The sequence below is a fragment of the Phalaenopsis equestris genome, unplaced genomic scaffold (assembly GCF_001263595.1).
Source record: "Phalaenopsis equestris unplaced genomic scaffold, ASM126359v1 Scaffold000247, whole genome shotgun sequence".
NCBI lineage: Eukaryota > Viridiplantae > Streptophyta > Magnoliopsida > Asparagales > Orchidaceae > Phalaenopsis > Phalaenopsis equestris.
The window spans coordinates 113938-138231 of record NW_018164689.1 but is presented as its reverse complement, the minus strand read 5'-3'; the positions used below and the strand labels follow the sequence as shown (position 1 = coordinate 138231).

The following is a 24294-nucleotide window of genomic DNA, read 5'->3' as shown; positions in this document are numbered from 1 at the left end:
CGGCATTCCATAACAGTCCCCACCTGAGTCAGAGAGTGGAATTGTTCGTGTAGGTCTCTTTCCTGATGGCTTGGAAACGTTTCAACAAACAATCCTTAAACTACTCCCATGAGTGCATCGGATAGCTTGCCTCCATTCACTGGAACCACGCTAAAGCCTTCCCCTCCAAATATAACCCCACTACAATGAGCTTTTCTTCCTCAGTGAACCTGTTGATTGCAAAGTAATGTGTCACCTGATACACCCATCCATGTGCATTCTCCCCTTCAAAGATCAGCATTTTCATTTTTCTGACCCTTGCATCTCCAACCCAACTTCCTCTCCCTCCGGAAATTCCCCCATGTATGTGATAGGCGCATCCCACTCTTGATTCCCTCCTCCCTCAATCATACTCTTTCGTGCCCCTTCCTCCATCCCTTCTCCAATTTTCAACCCATCCCTCTCCATCGGAAGTCTCCACTCCCCCTCCTCTCAGAGTCCTAGGAAGGCGCTCTTTTAGGTAGATGATGTCTTCTTTTTTGTGTTCTCACTCGATCTCCTTCTCTTTTGACACGGCTAAGGATTCCTTGATCAACCCTTGGTTAGGGTTTGCAACTAAAGTGGTCGGCATAGCCTTGAATTGTATCTCCATGAGCTTTTTCATCATCTCTCACATTTCCCCTATGCCTTCAAATCCATCATTCAATCAACTTTTAATAGAATAAAATCTATTCTCCATGGTTGCAAACCTTTCTTTCATTCCAGATTAGATTTCCTCTACCTCTCCTTCTAGCACATCAATTTTCTTTTTTGTCATCCCACCAAGATCTATGCTCTGATACCAATTTGATACGCCTCGGCACCAAAATCAGTGAACAAACCGCACGAAACAGCAGTAAATAAGTGAAAGAAACACAAACAAGGGTTGCTCTTACAAAACAAGCAAGATACACACTTGATCTACTTTCGAGAGGTAGATCGGCTCTTCCACACCCTAGACGTCGCTAGGGACTCCACAAAAAGAAAAGAAAACAGCAGCCATACAAAAACATGCATAAAGAAAGCAAACCCTGGATTATTCCCTTAATAGAATCTCCTCCCACCATTTCAATAACTTTTCTTCCTATTTTCCCTCCAAACTCCCTTAATTTCTCCTCCTTGCATAGGTGATTATGGCCCTATTGGACCACACGCTTCCCTTTCCTTCTACAGCTCCCCCCGTTCGTCCTACTCCTTTTTGTCGCCAAGACTGGCCGTTTGTGGATCGTTTGCGCTGTTTTCAGCCGGTCCAGGGAGGACCGGCTCCCATATATGTGTAACACTCTACCCCATAGATTTTACTAGTGCAATCTTCTTTGCTACTAGGAATTTCGTACCTTGAAAGACCTTCTAAATTGAAACAATCCAATGCTCCACCTCAAGTGAAGTTATCATTGTACTAGCTTGGATTTGATTTCAGGAAGCACCAATTCATAGGTTTGCAAAAGCTCTTGGGCAAAAAAATTGGATGTTCTTTCATCGATTATACCAATGTCGTTTAGGTTTGAGTCGCAATTCATCAATGATTTTGCCAGGTTAAGTAGTAGCAACCATTGAAGTTGAGGCCCTACTCAACACAAACTCATGAGAGTCTCTTATATTCATCCATACAAAGTCTTCATTTGTCTCTTAGTCCACTTACTTCAGAGCATCATCACTTGACTTTCTGAAATCATGTTATTTCTCTCCCATCCAATTTCTATTTTGAGAGTTGTTATCTACATTAAAAATTGTTGTCAACTTCATGACATCAATGATGTAGTGATAAATGGATGTATGTGGACTATCTTAGTCTACTCACACTCTTCCCCTAGTAGACTATTGCCTACAAACCTAAAGCCTGGGTTTTTGAAATCAACCCTATTACAACCCTAATCAAACTTTATATAACTCAACTCTATCGACATTAATTTTTAAGTTTTAAGGAGCTTAATGGAAAAGTTGTGCTAATGAGAAATTATAACACCTATCGACTAAGAGGTATGGAGGAATTACGCTTGAAAATACATGATGAAAAAATTAGATGCCATGTGGAATTTAGATATGTTCCTGATCTCAAGTAGAATAAAATCTTACTAGGAGTGTTAAAACTAGTGGTTATAATGTGTCTATGAAAGGTGAAGTCCTAAAGATGAAATGAGAAGCACATTTGGTTATGCAGAGCACTAAAAAAAATTATATTTCCTTGATGGGCATGCCAGTCATGTGAAAAGCACCTGTCAGAAATAGTGATTCATACAATACTTCTCGACTAAGTCATATACACTATTAGCTTGTTGGAAAAAGGTTCTACAAAACTTGATCTAAAAAGATTTATTAAAAGGAGTCAAGTGCTGGAAACCTGACTTTTACAAGCACTGTGTTTAAGGCAAATAACAAGAGTCAAATTTAGTATTACGATGCATAGCAACAGAGGCACATTAGACTAATAAAGAAATTAAAGGGCCTGGATCTAATTATGGATGGGAATAAAAGTAAAATTTATTTCAAAACATTTGCCAAAATGAAGGAAGAATTAAACAGTTTAATTTAACTGGAACATTACAATAAAATAGCATGACAGAACGAATGAATCATACTTTGGTTAATAAGATATGATGCATGTTATTCCTATCCACATTGAGCAAGGCATTTTGGGAAAAATTCTTATCAAAAGCTTCTTGTATTTTCAACAGATTATTCATCAACACTAGATGAAAAAACTCTTATTTATGGTTATGATCGCATAAATATATTTAGATGTCCTGCTTCTTTTCCTATGAAAGGATAAAAATTTTGAAGGGTTTTAATGAAAGAATTAAATATTTTAATGAAAGACTTAAATATTTTATTTTTATGAAATGCTAAGAAAATAAGATTGAGTTACTTGTGATGATATATTTGACAAGTTTGTGATGTTGAAATAGCCAGCCTAAGAGAAAAGAGAATAAAAAATAAAAATATTTTTAGTAGGTGGAGTGTAAGATTCATATAAATTAAAATCAACTATAAATCATTTTGAAGATGAATTTGATAGAGAAAATAAAATTTCAATTGAGGTGGAAGAGCCAAAATCATCATCAACACCAAACATCAGACAATAACTGAAATTTATTACCACAAATAGATTGAAAGAATATTTGAATGCACTAAAATAGCAGTATATACACTTGCAATCGCCGGAGATGACATTCCATAGAATTAAAAAGATGTACAACATATAAGTGAAATGTGACAATAGATAAGGAGATGAGATTGCTCCATTAAAAAAAAGGAATTTGAGAGTTGGCTCCCCTCTAAATGATTAAAAAAGTTTAGCTACAAATAAGTATTTTCAAAAAAGAAAGGTGCTCCTAAAAAGACAATATTATGTACAAAACTAGATTAGTAATTAAATGTTACACTCAAAAAACTGAAATAAAGTACAATGAATTCTTTTCATCAATTTTTAAATATTCTATTTTATTCTTATTAGTTTTGGCTACACAAACTGACCATGATTTAGCTGAACTAGATGTAAAAACTATATTTCTTTATGAAAATAAAAAAAAAATTGCATGTTTCGACTAATAGGATTAAATTCATGAACATGAGAATTGGGCTTCCAAATTGAGCAAGTCACTCTAATGATTAAAGCAATCACCAAAATAATGATACAAATAATTTGATAACTTTATAAAAAACAAAAGTACTCATATAGTTAGTTCGGGAGAAAATTCTGACATAATATGTTCATCTACTTACACTTATGCATTGATATTATCCAAGAGTAAAGTGGAGATTGGCAAATTGAGAGCTTAGTTAAACTCAAACTTTAAGATGAAGAACCTTGGAGAGGCAAAGAAGTTTTTTGAGATGGAGATCAAGTAAGAGAAAGGTAAAGGTATAGTTTGCATGAAAGTGGCATAATATCCAAAAAAAGTACTCTAGAGATTTGGTATTGATGAAAAATCTAAACAAATGGTATTCTTTTAACCTTGCATTAAGTTCATCAATGTCTCTAAGCACAAGTGATAAAAAAAGCAGTGGTGATCAATATATAAACTCAATAAGTGCCTTGATGTATGTGATGGTGTACAGGACCCAATATTTAACATACAATTAGTATCGTGTGTTCGTGCATGCACAGCTCTGATAAAGGCTGCTGACATGCAATGAAATTGATTCTACAATATATTCATGGTTACCGTGAATGTTGCCCTAAAGTTCAAGAAAATTAAGAAGATCACAAATCTTCTAATTAGATATGTCAATTTTTATTTTGATATTGATTTGGATATATGAAGTTAGTAAGACTAGTTTAAGTTGAAAATTAACATTGCAGAAGTAATAACCCAAAATTATATGGATTTAATTGAAATATTAGAATAGATTTTAAGTAAAATAGTAATAATGATTCTAGCAAGATTTAATTACTGAAAATATTTAATAATCATTGACTATATTCAAATCAAATTTATTCTAGTCATAATAATCAAGTTATTGATAAATTTCCTTTATAAGAAAAATATAAATTCAAAGATATTTGGGTTGACTAGCACCAATTCAACTAAACCGATATTAGTCAATTCCCTTTTTTAAAGGGGAGACTAATAAAAGTAGGAACCGAACTCAGTGAGCAACAAAAAAGGAGACAAAGGAAGGAATTGAGCAAGTGGAGCTAGCGAATGGCCAAACAGCACAGGAAAGAAGTCAAGCGTGAGAGGGATTGTAAGGGATCAAACCCTAATTATTGTAGTTGCAGCGTTCGCCAATTTTAGGAGAAAAAAAAATTTAACGATTTCTTTCTACTTATTCTCATTTAATTTAAGATAAGCCTCAAGTCCATTTTATTTCATATTTCTGCTTTTCTTTTCTTAAGAAAATAAACATGATTTGAAAGAAATAATGCAAGTTTCTAGAAGTGGATACAAAATCTTCATTGGTGATGAATTACAAGATTTATGTAATCAACTTTAAATTGCCTTTAATTAAAAGGATTAATGATTGTATGTCAGTAGTCTTTTAATTTAACGAACTAAGGCAAAACTTTAACCATAAAATTATTAGTATATGTTTTTATGTCCATCTTCCTTTGAAGCAAGTAATGTATATAGTATTTAAAATGCTTAATTATATGGTTTATGTTAAATGTTGAGATAAGTTAATAGATGTAGCAATATGATTTGCATAAAGTTTTAGGATTGATATTTCCTTTGAACTAAAACATAAAGCATGAAATTCAATAAAGTTTATTTAGAAAGAATCAATAAGAATTTTGCTAGTTGATTAATATAAATTAACAAATTGTTGGAAAGGTTATAAGTGTTCTGAATGCATGGTTATATTCATTATTTAATAATTCTAATCAATATGTAGTGCAATTACAAGTGTAGAAAATTTGAAAGAAGCAAAAACATAAGTTCTAAATTACTTAACATTGGAGTCAAGTTATGTATTTAACAATGTGTACAATATGTTGAATCAGCATTGAACTGCGGGCACATTAGCAAGAAAGGCAAACTAAATCTTCTAAGAACAAGGCCATACAATGCTTCAATGGCTGGTAATTTTATTTCTAAGTTAGAATGAAATTTTGTTACTTCTAAATCTTTTGCACTTTGTGAATATGTTTATGATTTACTCATTTTATTTTGATATAATAAATTATAATAAGAATAATTTACAGATGGCAATTGATTTATCTTTCTTCTTAATCGATCTGTCAAACAATTAAGAGTGAAAAGCATATGTTAATGTAATTTCATAACTATTTATTTTGTACTATACAATATTTCCTCATAAAAAGATATTTTATGTTAAGAAGAATGTAACCAAAACAATGTGTATAGGAATGCTTGTATATGCATGTTAACAAATGAAGCTCACTCACTTATGATACTAACTGTGGTGCAATTGTGCCATGCATTAATGACTTTACCTTTGACCTCATATAATGATGAAAATAAAGCTCACTCTTTGTTGTGTCAACAAAGTGTGAATTTGTTCATTTCTACCTCAAATAATAGTAGACATGGTCAATATAGCACTATTCTAACAAAGAACTTATTAGTTCTGTGTTAGAATATGTGTAGAAAGTGCTTCCAAGATGAATGTATTAATATATAGAAATAAAAAAATATGCGTAAAAACATATTAAGTCGTTATATCATTTGACCGTTATATGCATAGATAAAAATAACACTGTTACAATCATACTTCACTTTAAATTTTAAATAAAACTTATGTTCATAATTGTTATTAAACTGTTCTGAACATTATTATTTTGCTTATAGTTTAAAGTAACAGCTAGCATGAATAATGTTTTTTTCTTTTTTTTTTTTTTCTTTGAACGCTTATGATTTAAAATTGTAGTTGACCAACTTTATTATGATGATAACTAATTATTTTATTTAATAAAATATTTATGAATTGGTCTAAAGGAATAAATGAGTAAAAGAAGAGAAATTGTATATTGCAAGCAAACCCAACAAGAGAAATGTATTCTTTCCACTGTAAATATTTCTTTTGTTTAGACTTATATAATTTTTTTGTGTACGAGGAAGTGGATACTATTAAAAGGTTCTTAGATTTTATTTTGATCTTGAACTAGAAATCAATTTATAATTTAAACTTCATTTGATCGTTTATTCTCATTTTATTACCTCTTGGGCCAAGTCGTGATATCAAAGAAGTCACTTGACTTCACAATTTGATCAAAGAATTTGGAGTTGTCAAAAATAAATAAATAAATATTTCCAATGGGCAATTTCTTTGAGAAAAACTCAAGTCCATCATGATCACAACAAGTATATTGACGGTTGGTAAATATTTATTAAGGAAATTGTAGAATGTGAAAATCTACATTGGAAAATCGGGACTACTCATAATCATGTAGATATGCTAATGAAGCTGATTTTGGGATTAAAAGCCAATAACACTTGGAACCAATCAAAATTTTTTTTAAGTCCGGCACTTAAGGCCACAATGGAGGCTATATTATTTTTGGAGGAAGCTCATGAACGTGGAGATTGTTGAAAATGAAGCCCAATTCTACCACAAAATCTCAAACAAAAGCTAACACAATGTTCAAAATGAAGGATACCACAAAACTTACAAAGAAGGATACCACAAAGCCTACATAGTAGGCTCCCACAAAATCTACAGCATGAGTTGCTATAAAAGATTACTACATATACCATAAAATCGATCAAATACATATGAAGGTTTAATGACATGGGGCACAAGCTTCGAAGCAAATCTAGATGTAAGCCTCAAAATTGGAAAAAGAACTCATAAATTAAGTATGAAAAATCACTAATATAATGATTCCATTATCATCAAAAAGAAATTTACAACAAATCTCAATTTAAATTTTGAAATGAGAATTAGGGGTAAGTATTTACTTAAAATTTTGAATACACATTGACGATCAAGATCCACAGTAGCCTCATCCTTAGGGCTATAAATGAAACAATGCACTCGATGAACAACTCGAGCTCGACTCGATTAAGACTCGATCATGTTCGTTCAAATTAGTAAATAAACAAGCTTGAACAATTTTTAAAAACTCAGAGTTTAAATAAACTAAATATGAACATAGTCGAACTTGTTCATTTATGTTCACGAACAAACACGTTTGTTGTTCAAATACTAACTCGTTAAATACTCGATATTAAATTCGATAGTAACTCGTTTTATATATGATATACTATTTAAATGAAATTTGATTAAGTATAATTTATTTAATTATAGTTTTAATAATAAAATATTATTATTATGTTAATAATATTTTTAATTAATTATTAATTATATATTAATTTTATTATAGTTTAGATGTTAGATGTGAAAATATATAAGATTTATGTGGTATGTATGAAATGCCCCTAAAAATTAACATTTAAACCCCGCAAACCTCACTTTCCCTCTGGCCTCTCACAATTTTGTGTCTCCCAATTTTGCCCGAAACATACGAAACCCTGAGTTGCTCGCGTGTGCAAGCATCGAATGCAATGACGAGATCGTGGTGTACAAGGATTTCTGATACTCTAGTATCTTGTATATCTCTCACTCTGCTCATAAATTCTATCTAATTTAAAAGTGGTGTTCAAAAAATGCAGTGCAATAATGTTAAGTTATATATAATTAAGAATAATGATGGTGTAACAACTCAATATAAAAGACATCTATAAGATTTCCAAAAAAGCTAGGAAAACAACAAGCTCATTTCACCATAGGAAAACCAACACCTACATTTAAATTTGAGAGTCGGGTGCAAACTTGGAAGTATGAGTATGATCATGTTAAAATATGAGAGATTACATTCTATATAATCATGATTCATGAGCTACATTTCATTTTTACAGAGTTTATAATCAATAAATTAATATGTGCAATCAGATTTATAAAATTATTTGTTGAATTTTTTATATGAAAATCTAGATAATTGTTTGAATTTTTGGTTCGTTTAAATACCGGTTCACTTATCGTAAACAAATCAAGTTTAAATATTAAAAAATTTAAACAAGTCAAGCTTGAACAATATATGAAAGCTCGACACAAGCTAAAACTGAACATGAACAACTTATAATTATACCAAGCCATGTTCGAAATATGATATACTCGACTCGGCTCGACTCGATTACAGCCCTAATCATCCTCATTTTGACAATCTTTTGAAGAATCATCATTTGTAATAATGTTATCATTATTTGATTGTCTCATTGCATCTTTCAATACTTCTTCAACCAAAATATTATCTATTTTATTCTCTAGATTAATTAACATGAGATCTAACATAATCTAAAATAAAATAAAAATAATAACAAAATCTAGTCATCAAGCTTAAACCATCTTTTTTAACTTTTAAGATGTATTAGATATAAAAATAAAAGTATAATATAATTAAATATATGAAAATTTACATACATAGCACCCAATTCTTATGCATTTACTTATCTCAAACCTAAACTTTGATTTTTACCCTAAACACCCTAACCTATGTATGAAAAGGTGGCTAACACTATTTCCACCTTTTCTTACATGGGAAAAGGTGCTTTAGGTGTAAAAAACAAAGTTTGGATGTGAGACAAGTAAATGCATAAGAATTGGGTGCTATGTATGTAAATTCCCCTAAAGGTAGTATATACAAATAATATTTTTGCATAAACTAACTAAGATACTAGTTCAAATGCCTCAAAACTTATGCTTTGAGCCAAATGCCTCAAAACTTGTGCTTTGAGCCAAATGCCTCAGACAAAAAAGGCATAGGTCTCACTATTGAACGTGAGGCTTACGAGCAAAGACAACATTTTACACCTCTATATGAGGAGCACCTTGAGGCATGTGCCTCAAATGTTGGATGGATATTATTTATTAATGTTAAGAGATTAAATATTCTTTATCTTCACTTGAAATTATCTCATAAACAACTCCTCAAATTTGTAATAGCTTTTGTATAAGTGTAACAATCTTGAAAGAAATCTTGACTATTTTCTTTTTCTAAGTTTGTAGTCACTCGCTGCCTCCCATGGATGTAAGAAAATTGTTGAACCACATTAAAATCATATTCATGTTTGTATAATAGTTTTCTTTTCTGAAATTTTGGAGCTCACATACAAAGAGACCTTTCGAGTAAAATCATAAAATGTAAGAGGACATTGTACACTACATGGACATGAATTTCAATAGTTACTCAAGAAATATGTTTAAAAATTAAATTACTAAAGCCCAATATTGCATCATGATAATATTTCAGTTAGATAAATGTCTAAGTGTCTTGAAACAATCAGCTCTTTAACATTAGAAAATAGAATGTTAACTGTGTATTAATCAGCTTTTAGTATGATTTATATACATCACAAACTAAAAATAATATGGCATTGAAAGCCTTTGCATTATTTCAAAAATCAAGAAAGTTTCGAGTTAGAATGTGCAAGCAAGAAGTTTGGCTTCCTATTTGTTTTGTGTGAGCATAGGTCCTAATGAATTACCGCACTGAAGTGTCAATAAAAAGATATTCATTTTGGAATTTCATCAAGGAAGAGGGTTTCAATGTACAAGGATATTTAGCCTACATTTGCAATAGGTCGGGATGACAAAGTGTGGGAACTTATTAATTCAATCCAACATCCAATATTGAATCGTTAACATCATATCAAAAAAGAAAGGAAGTGAGAATTGGATTGGAAGGTGGAAGCACATTTACGTTTCTATTAGAGATGAAAATAATGCAATGTTATTTCTAATTAATGTCCTTGCAAATCTACATGAACTAGCTCTGATACACTAAACTAGCCAAGGTAAACTTTCTTCATACTAGCTGACGACATATGCAAAGGCTACTTCTATAGAAATAATAAAATGATTGATGTTCCAAATATAGCTTAACATTGCTATACCTCAATCACCTAAATACATCCCCGAGTTGAATTATTGATTTATTCACAAAATAAGTGGGTTTACGTTGTGTCAAAGGATGATAATTAATTGTCAATAGTGTGTACAGCTTCATGTTCAAATTCTACCAACATTTTGGAATGCAGAGCATCCAGTATTTGCTTGAATCAAATCTATTTGTTTTTCTAAAGTAAGTTGACAACACAAATAAACCAATTAATTGTGAAGCATACTCTGCAACGAGTCTCATACCTTCTAAGTTCTACTTCTCTCATGGAAAACATTGCATCTATGTCACATTCTCTCAATGGAAGATCCAAACCCATTTCTATTGCATAACTAATCATGCCAGGAAATATAATACTAAAGCCAACAGGAGTTTGTAATTGCTCATTTATACTGGAGGAGAAATTTGATCCAATGAAGGAGAGTCCTGCAATAAAGAGTCTCAAATTAAGTCCATAACATTTATTAAAGCTTAAGAGGAGGTTCTTTTACAAGTACCTTTTCTGACATACTCCTCACCAACATTCCATCGCCTAAGTGCCAGCACACAAGCCAAAGTGGATGAAAGTGCCTCTTTGGTTGCATAAGGCTTGTGATGGTTGGAGATCCATGAGCCATCAAGAAGCTGGTTATCTATTATCCAATCAACACATTCAGGAAAGTAAGGAGTTCCAGGAAATCTTGAAGATGGAACCATTGCAACCCAAGCAGTATCATAAGCAGACACTGAGAGTTCTACCTTTAGTAACCTCTCCCTAATTTTGTCCAAGAAATTTTTAGAATTCTGCAAATCATTTCAAAAGTTTTAGGTCAAGTATCAATCCATAATAAGCAAAATCATAACATTCTTATCAGGGCGAAGTTGTCTTTCGTACCACATGTGAATGATCGTCACTAAGAATATTATTTTGTCCTTGATCCAGATTTGTTGCTAGCAGAAATTTAAAAAAACATCATGAAATTATGACATACATAAGGCAAATAAATATCTGATAAGTTCAATGGGGGGAAAAATGAAAGATTTTAAAGTGTTTATTTCATTTTAAGGCAATGACACTAGCCTACCATGGGTAATCACATGGAAAACTAGACAAAGGGTGGATTTTGTGTAATAGTGACGCAAACAGTAAAATAAATAGAAAATGAATGTACAACTTCTCATCTTGACTCATAGAACTTTCAACTAAAACTTCTGAACCAAGTTTCTATTTCAATTCACACATTAATTTGTTTGCTCAATAATCGAGATAAGTTTCAGGGTTTGAACTTGTTCATGCAATTGGGCATTTATCCAAGCAATAAAAAAATGAAAGGTATATCGCTTACTCTAGGTCAAGTTTTGATTGCAAAAATTGAGCCGATAGTGTGCATAGATCTGGAGCACCATAGCATATTTCAATCTTACAAAAAAATAGTTAAGTCGATAGTAAAAATGCAGGATTTCTAAATGAAATATCAGGAAAATAAAAGCTTAAGAGCTACAAAGCCTCAACTAATTGAATTATTTTGACTAGCAGGAAATAAGTTACTACATAAACCCCTTTCTTATAGTTGGATGTGTGAATATAAAGCAAGAAAGTTGAATGCTTATTGTTGTTGGTAATTGCAAATACCAACATACACAAAAGTAAGCATAGCACGTCTCACAAGACATTGCATGGCATCGGTGAAGGTCCTACAAGAGATAACAAAGTAGATTTTGTGGGAGAAGGCAACATTATGAGTCTTAAGGTAGATGGATGTGGAGACAGCAATGATATGTCTTATGAGAGATGACTACGACACAAATTTTTCTTTATGGCAAAATAGCTCTCAAGTCTTTTTTATCCCGAGCATCGCTCCTCTCCCATCTATGGCTATAATTTTGCTGCAATAATTGCATCACACGTGTTTCCTAACATGATGAAAAGAGATTCACTCGCGGAGAATTGAAACTAAATAATTATACTCTCCCATTCACGATGATCTTGTCATCATGATAGTCACAGAGAGTGCATGACGCATGTGCTAGGGCGGTGCCCGATTGCAGGCGCTTCGTCTTCGCATATAGAAGACCCGCAAACCTTCGCAGGAACAGTGAGCGGGTGGGGATCGCAAACCTATGCGATCCAAAAAGTCGCCACCAGTGGAATTTTAGGTTTTATAGATTTTTCTAAACTTCCCACTCTCTTCCTTTGTGTAGAAGCTTCCTTTGTCCAGGGGTAGCCTACCAACAATCATCCTTTAGGCAACAACCTTCCGACAAGCAGCCACCTACAATCACCACGACCAACAAGGGCACCCCGGGAGAGACTAGCCAACTCGGACACGGAGATGACAGTCCAAATCAGAGCGAGAAAAAATAGAAGAAAGGTAACACCTCCAACGTTATACCAGCCAGGAAATGTTTCAAATGTCATGGTTACGGTCACTTAGCCTCCAACTATCCCACAAGCAGAGTAGTCTCACTTGCTGAGCAAGGCGCCGTGGAAGAGATTAGAGATAAGGAGAAAGCTGAGGAACAGAATGAGGAGTATCAGCTTCCCCCAGATGAAGGAGAGGCGCTCGTGTTTCGAAGGATCCTAAAGACTAAGGGCACTAGAAATTCGCAGTGGCTTCGCCACAACATATTCTACACTCACTGCACTGTAAAAGAAAAGGTACGCAGTCTCATTATCGACGGCGGAAGTAGAAAGAATGTGACATCAACACAAATGTTAGAGAAATTGAGACCAGCAGTTCAGAAGCATTCCCAGCCATTTTCAATGACGTGGCTAAAAAAGAGAATTGGGTCAGCATTGATCGAGATGCTTGGTAAAGTTTTTAATTGAGAGCCAGCTACAGTACCAGGTATGATGTGGCGTAGTTTCCATGGATGCTCGTCACCTTCTATTGGGAATACCGTGGCAATTTGACCGGAAGGCTCAGCACGATAAATTAAAAACAAGTATTCTTTTACAAAAAACGGGATGTGCATCACCCTCCTTCCTTCGATAGAGTCCGGGGTCACAGGATCCCTTATCACCAGAGCAGCATCAGTGGGACCAGTTTTAGTAATGACACCAAACGAAATGACTGAGACACCCGCCCCAGATACAGGACAGATACAGCCGAGGTTATGTCAGGTCGATGTCATACTATCAAAACCACCACCATGCAAGAAAGGTCGGATTACTCTCACTACATGCTTGTTTGAACCGATCACGGGTTACTTTGGGAAGATTCAACAGTGTAAGAATAATTCACAACCTCAGGAGGAGCTGCCCGAAATGGATTGGTCGATATGGACATTTGCATGCAAGCTGGGAAAGACCCTCAAATACCTCACGCGACAATGCAGTCAACATTGGGATCCAAGGTGACTGACAACGAAACAAAAACTTTGACATGTGAAGTCGAAGCTCCCCCAACCACAGGAGACTGACACGGACGTTAAGTCAACACCCGATGCGGGCGCTTCGTTTTTGCGGGCAGAAGGCTAGCAAACCTCCGCGGGAACAAGGGTGGGTGGGGATCACGAACCTGAGCGATCCAAATAGGCGCCAATAGTGGAATTTTAGGTTTTCTAAATTTTTATTGGCTTCCTGCTCTCTTCCTTTGTGTAGAAGCTTCCTTTGTCCGAAGGGAGCCTATAAATTGTTGTCTCCTAAAAGTGAAAGGATAGTGCTAGTAGAGTTGTCTTTTGATCTCCTATGTAGAGTTTATTTCCCCTTGTGAACTGTGTCCGAAGAGGTGGTAGTGCTCTGGTTGTATCCTCTCCAAGGTAGTGATCGTATCCTCCCTTCTTACCTTCCTCAATCCTTCTCCTCCCCACTCTTCAGTCGTCGAATTCTCCCTCTGTCACCCTGCCACCCAGCTATTTCCCCTTCCTGCATGTTATTACCGATGTCCCACCTTCCTAACTCCTTTCAAGCTCCTCCTAACCACCCCCACTACCGCTGTCAACCACCTACAACCCTTTCCTACTTGATATCCCTACAGTTCCGTACATTTCATTCACTACCGCCCACCTCCCGTGACTGTCGTAATCCCTCCAAATCATCCATATTCCTCTAGTCGACCTCCACCACCCATTTGGACACATGCAGGGGTGTTTGTTGCTGTGGTTTTTATGTTTTGCGTTGATATTTCCGTTCGAGTCATGTTGTAACCCTATTTTAATATTAATGAAAGTTTGTTGTGTGATTCCACTTTTTTTTTAAAGTTTGTTTGCGTGATTCCACTTTATCCTCTATTAGTTCCGGTATCAGTGCACCACCTAAAATGACCTTGGTTGCATCACTTGCCATTTGAAAACATGGATATGCTCAATATATGCACTACAACATTCGCTCTCTCTACTATAGTTGGGAACAAAACTTGGGCCACAACTAACTACTCCAAGAGTAGCATTACATTCATTTTCTCAAGATTTATGTCATGGCTCTCTGCCATCAAACTTGCAATAAATCAGTTGTCATCAAGACTTGCATCACATCAATCTCCTTTGAGACAAGTGTTGTTGTTTATTACAATAATTGCATCACAGCTACCTCTTGTTGTTTTGAACATTGTAACTATTAATGTCAACAAATCATTCTCTTTCTCCATATTGACACCTCCTCCACTTACAAGAGTGAAGTACCTTGTATATATTTTTATATTAATGGATATTCTTCAGCTAGGCTAAACTGTATGATTCTTCTGTTTTTGAATTTTCCACATAGAAGTATTTTTTCCACGTTCTCTACTTTACTAAGTCGCATTTTAGTATAATCTAAAAAGGTAAAAATTGATCCTCACTCCACAAACTCAATTTCAAGGATGCAACAATCTATAACAATGGCACCACCTGAAGTTCAAGCAAAGTTTATCTCCCATTCATGGCTATCCTACTTCCATAGAATCGCATGGGACGTGCTGACTATCATGGCATCGATATTGCCTCTTTACACCTCAATACATGTGTCTACTTAAGACCAATTATGCAAACTTCTCTTATGCCATAATAGTCCCTTGCAAGTGCTATGCTATAGCCATTTCCCGTAAGGCTCATGTTGCGGCAATCTCCTATAAGATCTTGACAACAACACCTGACAAGTAAGATTTTTAATACAATTGTTTCCCTCAAGACCGGCATCATCTCAACCCTTCACAAGACCTGCCTCATAATCATCTCCCGAAAAACCCACGTCAAGATTATTACCATTGAGATTTTTGTCATCACTATCTCTAGCAAGAATAATGCAACAGCTATCTCTTGACAACTAAGTAATTTTTTTATATGAGCTAAACTTCAATTATGGAGAAGGACAATAACTTAAAATTGTGTTGTAGTAATGGAAAACGTTCATTTGGACTAGGGCACCATTTCCCTTTTATGTTTTTAAAAGAAAAATCTTGTACACTCTCTACTCTGTTTAATTTTTTGTTTGAGTGTGATTGAAAAGGACTAAGGCAGACAAGATTGTTCCTCTCAACCAACTCAATTTCTCACAAGTAATGACTTTGAACCACTTTTTTTTTGGTTTATTCATAGACATTTCAAGATAAATAATAATATTTTATATCTAAATTAATGTGCCAATGATGATGGCAACTCATAAATATATGTTTTCACCCTTATAACATAGAAGGTTAGAATTCACCTTGTACGGTTGGCAATTAAAAAGGATATCATGTAGTCATTGCTTACAGAAGTGAAAGACATTAATGAGATCCTTGATATGAAAACTATATAAAATTATCATGACAAATCGCGAATAAACCTTCAATAGACATTGGGCCTTATGGCAAAAAAACAATTCTATAAATCAGAAAAGAAAATTGCACGTCTTCTGGTCAAAAATGAACCAAACTTCATATATCTATCACAACTAATGCCATTAATTTTGGCTTGGCATGGCAGCTCAATTATGCCCATAAAATCATATGACTTATACCGAATATAGCTCCTTTACAATTGGCATTTTATTACTGCCAATAATAAACGGAAGTGAAATTACATTGTTTGGCAAATAGATAATGAAAAATTATTCTGCAACCACAAGTCACACATCCTAAGGCTCTTCAATCAAATTAAAAGTAGGCCTCCAAGAATAAATCCAACTCATGGATTGTTTCCATCAATTATTTTTCCTCCAAATAGCTAGCACCATTGTTCAAGTTGGTAAACATATCTATCACAAAATTAATTTACCAGATTCTATTGTCTAACAATTCAATATTCCACCAGACTAAAAAATTGCACTTTATATCCACACGAATCCAAAAGCAAGCAATTTATTCAATATATGGCAACCAAATTCTAGAAAACGATCCAGGATGTGAAGGAAAACCATCCAATGCTAATATAACACTGATGGGTCGGTGAGACAGAAAGTAAACCTTGAGGACCGCCTGCATTGGCCACCAAATTCCTCCCCACGCCAACGGAAGAGCCAACCGTAGAAACAGCAAAAGAAAACATGTCAGCCGCCAGATGATCCCCTTCACTTCAACTGCAGACTTTAAAGAAAGATGAATTAAACATAGAACCGGAAGCTTAGCCATAAGAACAAAAAAGTAAGACTGGAGATTTACAAAAATCCAAATAAAACTTAAATCACGCAACGCGCAGTGATCGATCGATGAACGACGAGGAAATACCGAGCAACAGATAGAGTACTACAAAGTTACTTGGGAACAACATCCAGACGCGCGAAGATGCTCTTCTTGCCTTTACTCTTTGGTGTTAAGCAGAAAGATGATCGGTTGCTGTACCGAGGCCAGTATTTCTTTTTTGCTTACTATTTTATCTGAAAATGTTTTGAATTAAAAAATAATTTTTAAAAGTTAATCATGATATTTTGATTTATTAAACTTAAATGATGAATTATGAATGGAACCAATCATGTTATAATTCGAGTTAAACACATGAATAATATTCGAGAATCATTTCAAGCACGAGCCTATTAAAAAAAATTTAATAAGTTAGATACGAACAAACAATTAGCTCGCTCAAATTTGGTTTTTTTAAACCTCTAAACTTCATTTGGATTAGGGATGTGAATGATCCAATACCTGTCTTATTCGGGATCGGCTTAAAATCGGTTTAAATAGATTTAATGCACTCAAAATCGGCTCGTGGTTCATGGCTCATTATATTTGGTTTTGAGTCAAGCCGGCTCGAAATTGAATGGAGATCAATCCAGCTCCAAATCTAAAATAGTCGGCTCAAATTGAGTTATTTGGATTGGTTCTCAATTTTGAAACTAACGGACTCAATTTGAGTTATTTGGATATGTTCCTGCTCAAAATTAGTCGTTATATTCAATTTTACTTAGTACTATACGTGCAATTTTTATTAATAAACAATATTGTGAATCGATCACAAGTCAGTTTGAGCCGATCCATACATGGCTCAGAATCGGCTAAGAAAATTTCGATCTATAGTTTTGGCTTATAGCTCACTTCGATCCGATCTTGATCCAAGCCAAAATTTGAATCAATTTTCAATCTTCGAGATGAAATTATAGAGGAAGTCTCCTCCTACCTGAAGAATGTTAGCTCCAACCTTGAAAAGATCTCCTTCATGTTGATCTCCGGCTTTGAAGACGATCGAGAGATCTACAAATCTCAACTGGTATAAGGGTCATACACTTGAAGTCCTCGATCTAATTCAGGAATTGAACCGCCCCGTCGATAAGCCCCTCCTCACGGCATCGTTTAGTAACTAATTTTATGATTATTTATTTTGCATTGTCCGGGACCATTGTGGTTTTGTTGGGTGTATTTGTCTCTTGCTTTATTTAATTTATGATAAAAATGTGTTTTTTTTTTTTTAGTTTAATCCATTTTTGGTTTATGAGATTTTATTATATGATTTATAAATAATGAGGGATTTAAGTGAATACATCTAATTCTATAATATTTACTTATTTAACATTTAGGATTTACTCATTTATTTCTATTTTATTGAATGCCTTGGCAGCATCCAAATTTTCTTTGGTTGGGATGTGGAGCCGGTGATTGCATAGATTTACGTGACAGGAGATGAGGCTGTCAATTTTTTGGGTGGCAAGTTGATGCAATGTGGTTGTTGAGTTAATATAAAATTTTAGATTTTGAATGAATACATTGGAAATAGTTTAAGTGTTTTATATACATATTTCTTAAAATATTGTGTAGAGTCTGCACAATAGCACCACGGTCGTTATGCGATACAAGGCAGTGTGGCCGCATTGGGACGTGTGGTCATCCATATCTCATATTTTTTCGATAGATAGGTTGGTTGGCGTTCGAATTATTGACATATCCTAGAGAAATTGATTGCAGTTAAGAAAAATTTATATGCATAACCAACAATTCATTATGTATTTATATATCTAATATTTAAATTTTATTTATTTTTATTTATATTCCTTAAACTTCTCTTATCATAATAAATATATCATATTTGAAACTTTCGTGTTCGGCTCGTTCGTTAAGCTTAACGAGCCGAGCAAGAACAAATTTTTAGGCTCGAAATATAAACGATCTGAACACGAACAAACTTATAAGCGAGCCGAACACGAACAAACATTTGTTCTCTTGTGTTCGGCTCAAATTGACTCGAAAAGAAATAAATAAATAAATAAATATACATACTAAAAAAAAAATTATCAAATTTTAAAAAATTATATCCTATAAATTATAATATATAAGAAATTATTAATAAATATTACTTATATAAATATTATATATTCATATAATATAACATATATAATTAATATAATATAATATATAAGCCACTCCCTCTTCCTACTTCCGACACCTCTCCTCTCTCTCAAAATCGCGAAAGGTGATCGGTCGTGAGAGCTCAGGGTTTCTCGATCCTGTTCGCTGCTCTCCTTCTCCACTCAAAATCACGAAAGAGTTTCGGTGGCGAGAGAGCTTAGGGTGTCGGCCACGAGACCTTAGGGTTTCTTGATTGTGTTCGCTGCTCTCCTTCTCCACTCCAAATCGCGAAAGAGTTTCGGCAGCGAGAGGTTAGGGTTTCTTCTTCCTCTTCCTCTTCCATGACATCTTCCTTTTCCGACCTCCAATTTCGAGCCGAACTCGACCCGGAAAAGATTATTCGAGTCGAACACAAGCACTCCCTTCACGAGTCATTTCGAACATGAGTCGATTTCGAACACGAGCCGGTATCGAACGAGCCGAACACTAGCCGACCCTGAGCTCGCTCAGGCTCGGTTTGTTTACAGCCTTACCTCTAATACATGAAAATGTGTATTTTAATTCATAAAATTCCTATCATTCAGCTTGAATCTTGAGGCAAGACATAAATCTCAGGGCAACACTTTGAGCAAGAAATGTTCAAAAATTGAATAAAGGCATCCCGAACTTTGGTTTCAGTAAACTTACAGTTAAACTGACCAGCTCGACGAGATGGACCCAACGACATCAAAATTGGTTCAATCTGAGTCAAATCAAGGCCGGATCAAGCCAATAAATCATGTTTAGAAGATTTTTGGGAATAATTGGAAAATAAAAGGGATTTTGAATGTGCCATGCTCATGGTCAAATCGAGCATCTCGACAAGAAGAATCTAACACATCCAAGATCACTACATTCTGACAACATTAAGACACTTAAATATCCATCGAACGCCCTCCGATCAAGGAGATCTCTCTATTCGTTTGATCAAGAGTTGTCTAAATTCCTTTCTTTTCGCAACATAGACTCTACAAATAGAGCCCTAAACACCCCATGAGAGATGAAAGAGAGGGGAGAGGGGTGGCTAGACTCTGACAAGAGGAAGACCAGAGCCTACAAAAGAGGGAGATGCAACCCAGCATCATGCACCGCCAATCCAACCAACTTTAATACTTGTCATCGTTTCTAGCCAGCATCAGCCTCTTGAATAAGCAGGCACCAACCACCATGGACCACCGTCGGACACTTGCTCCTGTAGCAACCGGCCAACGCTGCACACTAACTCTAGTTGTCTCCACCTCCTCTGCTAACTTGGTAGATGTCATCTTTGCCTTTAGCTAAATGGGGTTGATGATGCCACCTCTATTACCTCCGTCCAACTTTGGTCCCTGCCGACCACCACTGTCTTCACTAGTTGACTTCAGTTGTAGTCACCTTTGTCCGCCTTCATCCTTCAACCAACTTCAATTGTCTTAGCCCTTCACCAACTCTAGCCACTGCTGCCTCCAATTGCCTCTTATGCCAACCATCATCAATCATCATCGACCGCCACCTACTCCTTACACCGAAGTCCCTTGTGAAATCATAACACGCACTGTGAAACCTAATATCCATTGCAAAATAATATTATATCCCACTTACAATGCAATGACACCTTTCAAAGACGATGTAATAATATACCTCAAAGATAGTGATTTTCTCTGGATTTTTAAAAGACTCTCCGCGTAGCTCCCGACTCCAACCAGTGTGACTTATAAACATCATCACAGCTCACCACTACGGCTTATATATGACAAACTATGACCTACATAATCCATAGCTTACGCAACTCCAGACTCTGACCCCCACAATCTATGAATGTCGTCACAGCTTATCACTACAACCTACGTGACCAACTATGACCTATGGTTCACAGCTTGTGGAGCTCTCAACTCCGGCTCCCGCTGCATACGGAGACCTTACTCACCATTATAGCCTATGTGACCAAGTACGACCTATGTGGTTCATAACTCCTACAACCCCTGACTTCAGCTCCCACGACCTACGAATGTCATTATAACTCACCACTGCAACCTAAGTGATTCAAAAATAGTGTAGCTCCCGACTCTGGCTTCTGCAACCTGCGAACATTATCACGGCTTATCATTATGACCTACGTGGCTCACAGTCCCGCAACTTCTTATTATGACCTCTATGGTCAAACGATGCTCTTGAAACAACAATATGCAACCTAAAAGACCAACTATTGCCATGACTTTCAACTACAACCTATACAATAGATTGGTGTTACGACCATCGTCAGCAATAATAACAATAGACTATTGTCTTCATAGTAATCAACTATGACCCTTGCAACTAATTATCATCGATAACTACATTCATTACAATTAAACTATGACTATTATCAATGACCGCTATTGTACATTTACTACGATCATCTTTATAACTCTATCTTCCATGCGTGTGTTTTCTCTCTTACTAATCTAACATATCAAATCACCATTATACACTTAAAGAGTCTCCATAAAATTTTAACTTTGTGAATAATCATGTGATTTTTTAGTAACCCTTGAAGAGATAAATAAAATTAAATCGTTTGCTTTCTTAAAATAAAATAATCTTTGATAGCACACACAAATTAAATTTGTGTGTAAAATCACAATCATATATATTTAATTTACTTTCTCTAATTCCATTTTATGGTGTGCCTATTATTTTGGTGGTAAACATGTTGAGGAAGAACCTTTGCTTGGAACGAGTATGAGAGAGAGTCTACTAAAGACGATTATATTGCTTCCCTCTTTGGCACATGTATAATATACATCCATATCTCATTTGAAGATTAAGTTCTATTATTTAGAGATATATAGGAAATAAGGGCATATCAATCATTAATGTGTTCAAGTTAACTCTAAAAAATACAATAAAAATACCTTATTATTGAAGAATCATAAATTAATTAAATGCAACTGTTGGATGTTGACACTGTTGGATGCAACTGTTGTTGTTGTTGTTGTTGTTGTTGCAAGATAGTTGATATATGGGGGATTTACATACGTACCACTTAAAATTAGTCTATTTTACTATCTAACACAAAAAAGCTAATATTTCCTATTGTACCAACTAAAATGTCCTTACACCTTAAAAAATGCAACTCCGTTTGCGACTAGAGGTGTAAACGAGCCGAACAAAAGCGAGCCCAGGCTTAGCTCGTGTTCGGTTCGTTTATATTTAGAGCTCAAAAAGTGTGTTCGTGTTCAACTTGTTTGCTTAGCAAGTTGAACATGAACAGTTCATAAACAACTATTTGTTCGTGCTGTTCAAAAAATAGATCATTGAATTAGAAGAAAGTGAGGGAAAGACAAATTAAAAAAAATGAAAAATTAATTAATAAGATATATTTTCGAGAGCCTCTGGCGAATATAAAAGAATTATATCTCTAATTAACTATCATTACGGGTGTAAACGAGCCGAACACGAGCCGTTCACGAGCAAAGAATCTTTTTGACAACCCTAATCACGTAGCCATAAGATATTAAGGATTAGGGCAAGATTTAAAACATCATTGAATCTAATTTAATAATTTTTATTCTATTTTCTTTATTAATACTTTTAATTGATTATAAACCTTTGTAGCGTTGTAGTCAATTAAATTTTTTTAAAATATTACTCATCATATATATATATATATATATATATAATTGAATAGTAGTATTTCAAGCTAAAATGAAACGAACACGAACGAACAAATATTTGTTTGTGTTGTTCGTGTTTGACCCGTTAACTTGATGAATGAGCCGAACACGAGCTTTTAGCGAACAATGAGTTGTTCGCGAATAACGAGCCGTTTTGACAACCCTATCTACCAGTATTTTTCCCCCGTTTAAAATGTATGCATCTCCTAGTCTTCCAACAACTATCTCGCCGCTTCATTGCGCAATTCCTTCCGTCAGCCTGCTCGTCTTCAATCCTCCCTTGAATTTTCTAATTCCGCGGAAATGATAGATAAATAGAGTAGTTTTTTTTGTGGTACGTATGTAAATTCCCCTAATAGGTTTTACAGGTAATTTAGGACTAAATGGCTGTTGAATTTAAGTTGGGTTTAGAGCTAAATTAAAACTATTGAGTTGTTGGTTTTGAGCTTGGTTATTGGGTACTTAGAATGGCTGATCAAAGGTTAGATTTACATGAAGGCTTGTTTAAGTGCTATAATTAAGGTTATTTGGATTGTTGAAATTGGGTTGCATTGAGCCAAATAAGAATGATGTTTAGAATGTTGTTTATTGGAGTTGAATATATAAATTAGTTATTGAATTTGAATGGGATCTAAACAATATTCTAGAGATAGTTAGAGGTTGATTTTGTATTAGACATAGAGTTGATTATTTGTTAAATTTAGATAAGAGTATGAGATAAGTTGAAAAACAAAAGAATTTGTTTGATTATAAGATTTGCATGTAGGTTTAAACTTACTTTGGATTTTAATTTGATTTTGCATGTGTGAGTTTGAATTGATTTCAATTTGAATGTTTGAATGAAGTTTAAATTTATGTTTTATTTAATTTTGTTTTATTGATTTGAAATTAATTTTTTTATTTCATCTTTGAATTTAATGATTTTGAATTTAATTTATTTGAATTTGATTTTGATTTTAATTATATTTGATTTATTTTAAGGGGTAGCTCAGTCATTATTCAAAATAAATACCATATCAATTTGTGCTCATTTTCAACCAAAGGAAAAAAGCCAGAAGAGTCGTCCAATGTGACTAGGTGGGTCCCATAGGGTCTATTCAAGATTGATTGAGCCAAATGGTAGGTTTATCTTATGAGATGAACCAAGGATCTAAAATATGCCTAAGCCATGAAGTCAAGTCAATGGGTTTCCTAAAATAGGTCAAAAGATCTATAGGAGCACTCGACCCTTAGTTATAATAGCTTATCATGATCAACTTAACACCAAATCATGTGTTAAGGATTAAATCCAAATTTATGTTAAATAAAGGGAATGGAGATTTAATTTTAAGCCCTAACTTTAGGTTTCAAACATTCACTAGTCATTTAGGATACCTTCTAAGAAAATACTAACGCTAGAATGGGGAAGGAAAGATATATCTCACCAAAAGTGCGATCAACAATCTAATGAGCTTAGTTTTCTATGTGGGCACGTCCTCAAAATAATGCATCACTGTTATACAAAAAGATTAATAAATCCTCAATTTCTATTACTTCCACTAATATTATTCAATAATGTTCATGCTTAAGAAAACATACCTTTATG

General features: G+C 34.4%; 1 protein-coding gene across 10 annotated transcripts in view; it reads right to left on the bottom strand.

Moving 5' to 3' along the window:
- Nucleotides 1-17097, bottom strand: part of LOC110024106 (ent-kaur-16-ene synthase, chloroplastic-like) — a 46258-nt gene extending 29161 nt beyond the window's left edge. For 2 of the 10 annotated variants that reach the window (XM_020723866.1, XM_020723876.1), the window contains exons 1-4: nt 16987-17097; nt 16726-16838; nt 10879-11164; nt 10627-10807 (exon numbers count right to left, since the gene is read on the bottom strand). In XM_020723866.1, the coding sequence (XP_020579525.1) occupies nt 10627-10807; nt 10879-11164; nt 16726-16838; nt 16987-17029 (623 nt within the window). In that variant the 5' untranslated portion in view covers nt 17030-17097. Of the gene's footprint in view, nt 1-10626; nt 10808-10878; nt 11165-11255; nt 11312-16725; nt 16846-16920 lie in introns of all 10 variants that reach the window. The other 8 variants (XM_020723872.1, XM_020723871.1, XM_020723870.1 and 5 more) reach the window with 8 other exon arrangements.
- Nucleotides 17098-24294: the final 7197 nt, after the last annotated feature.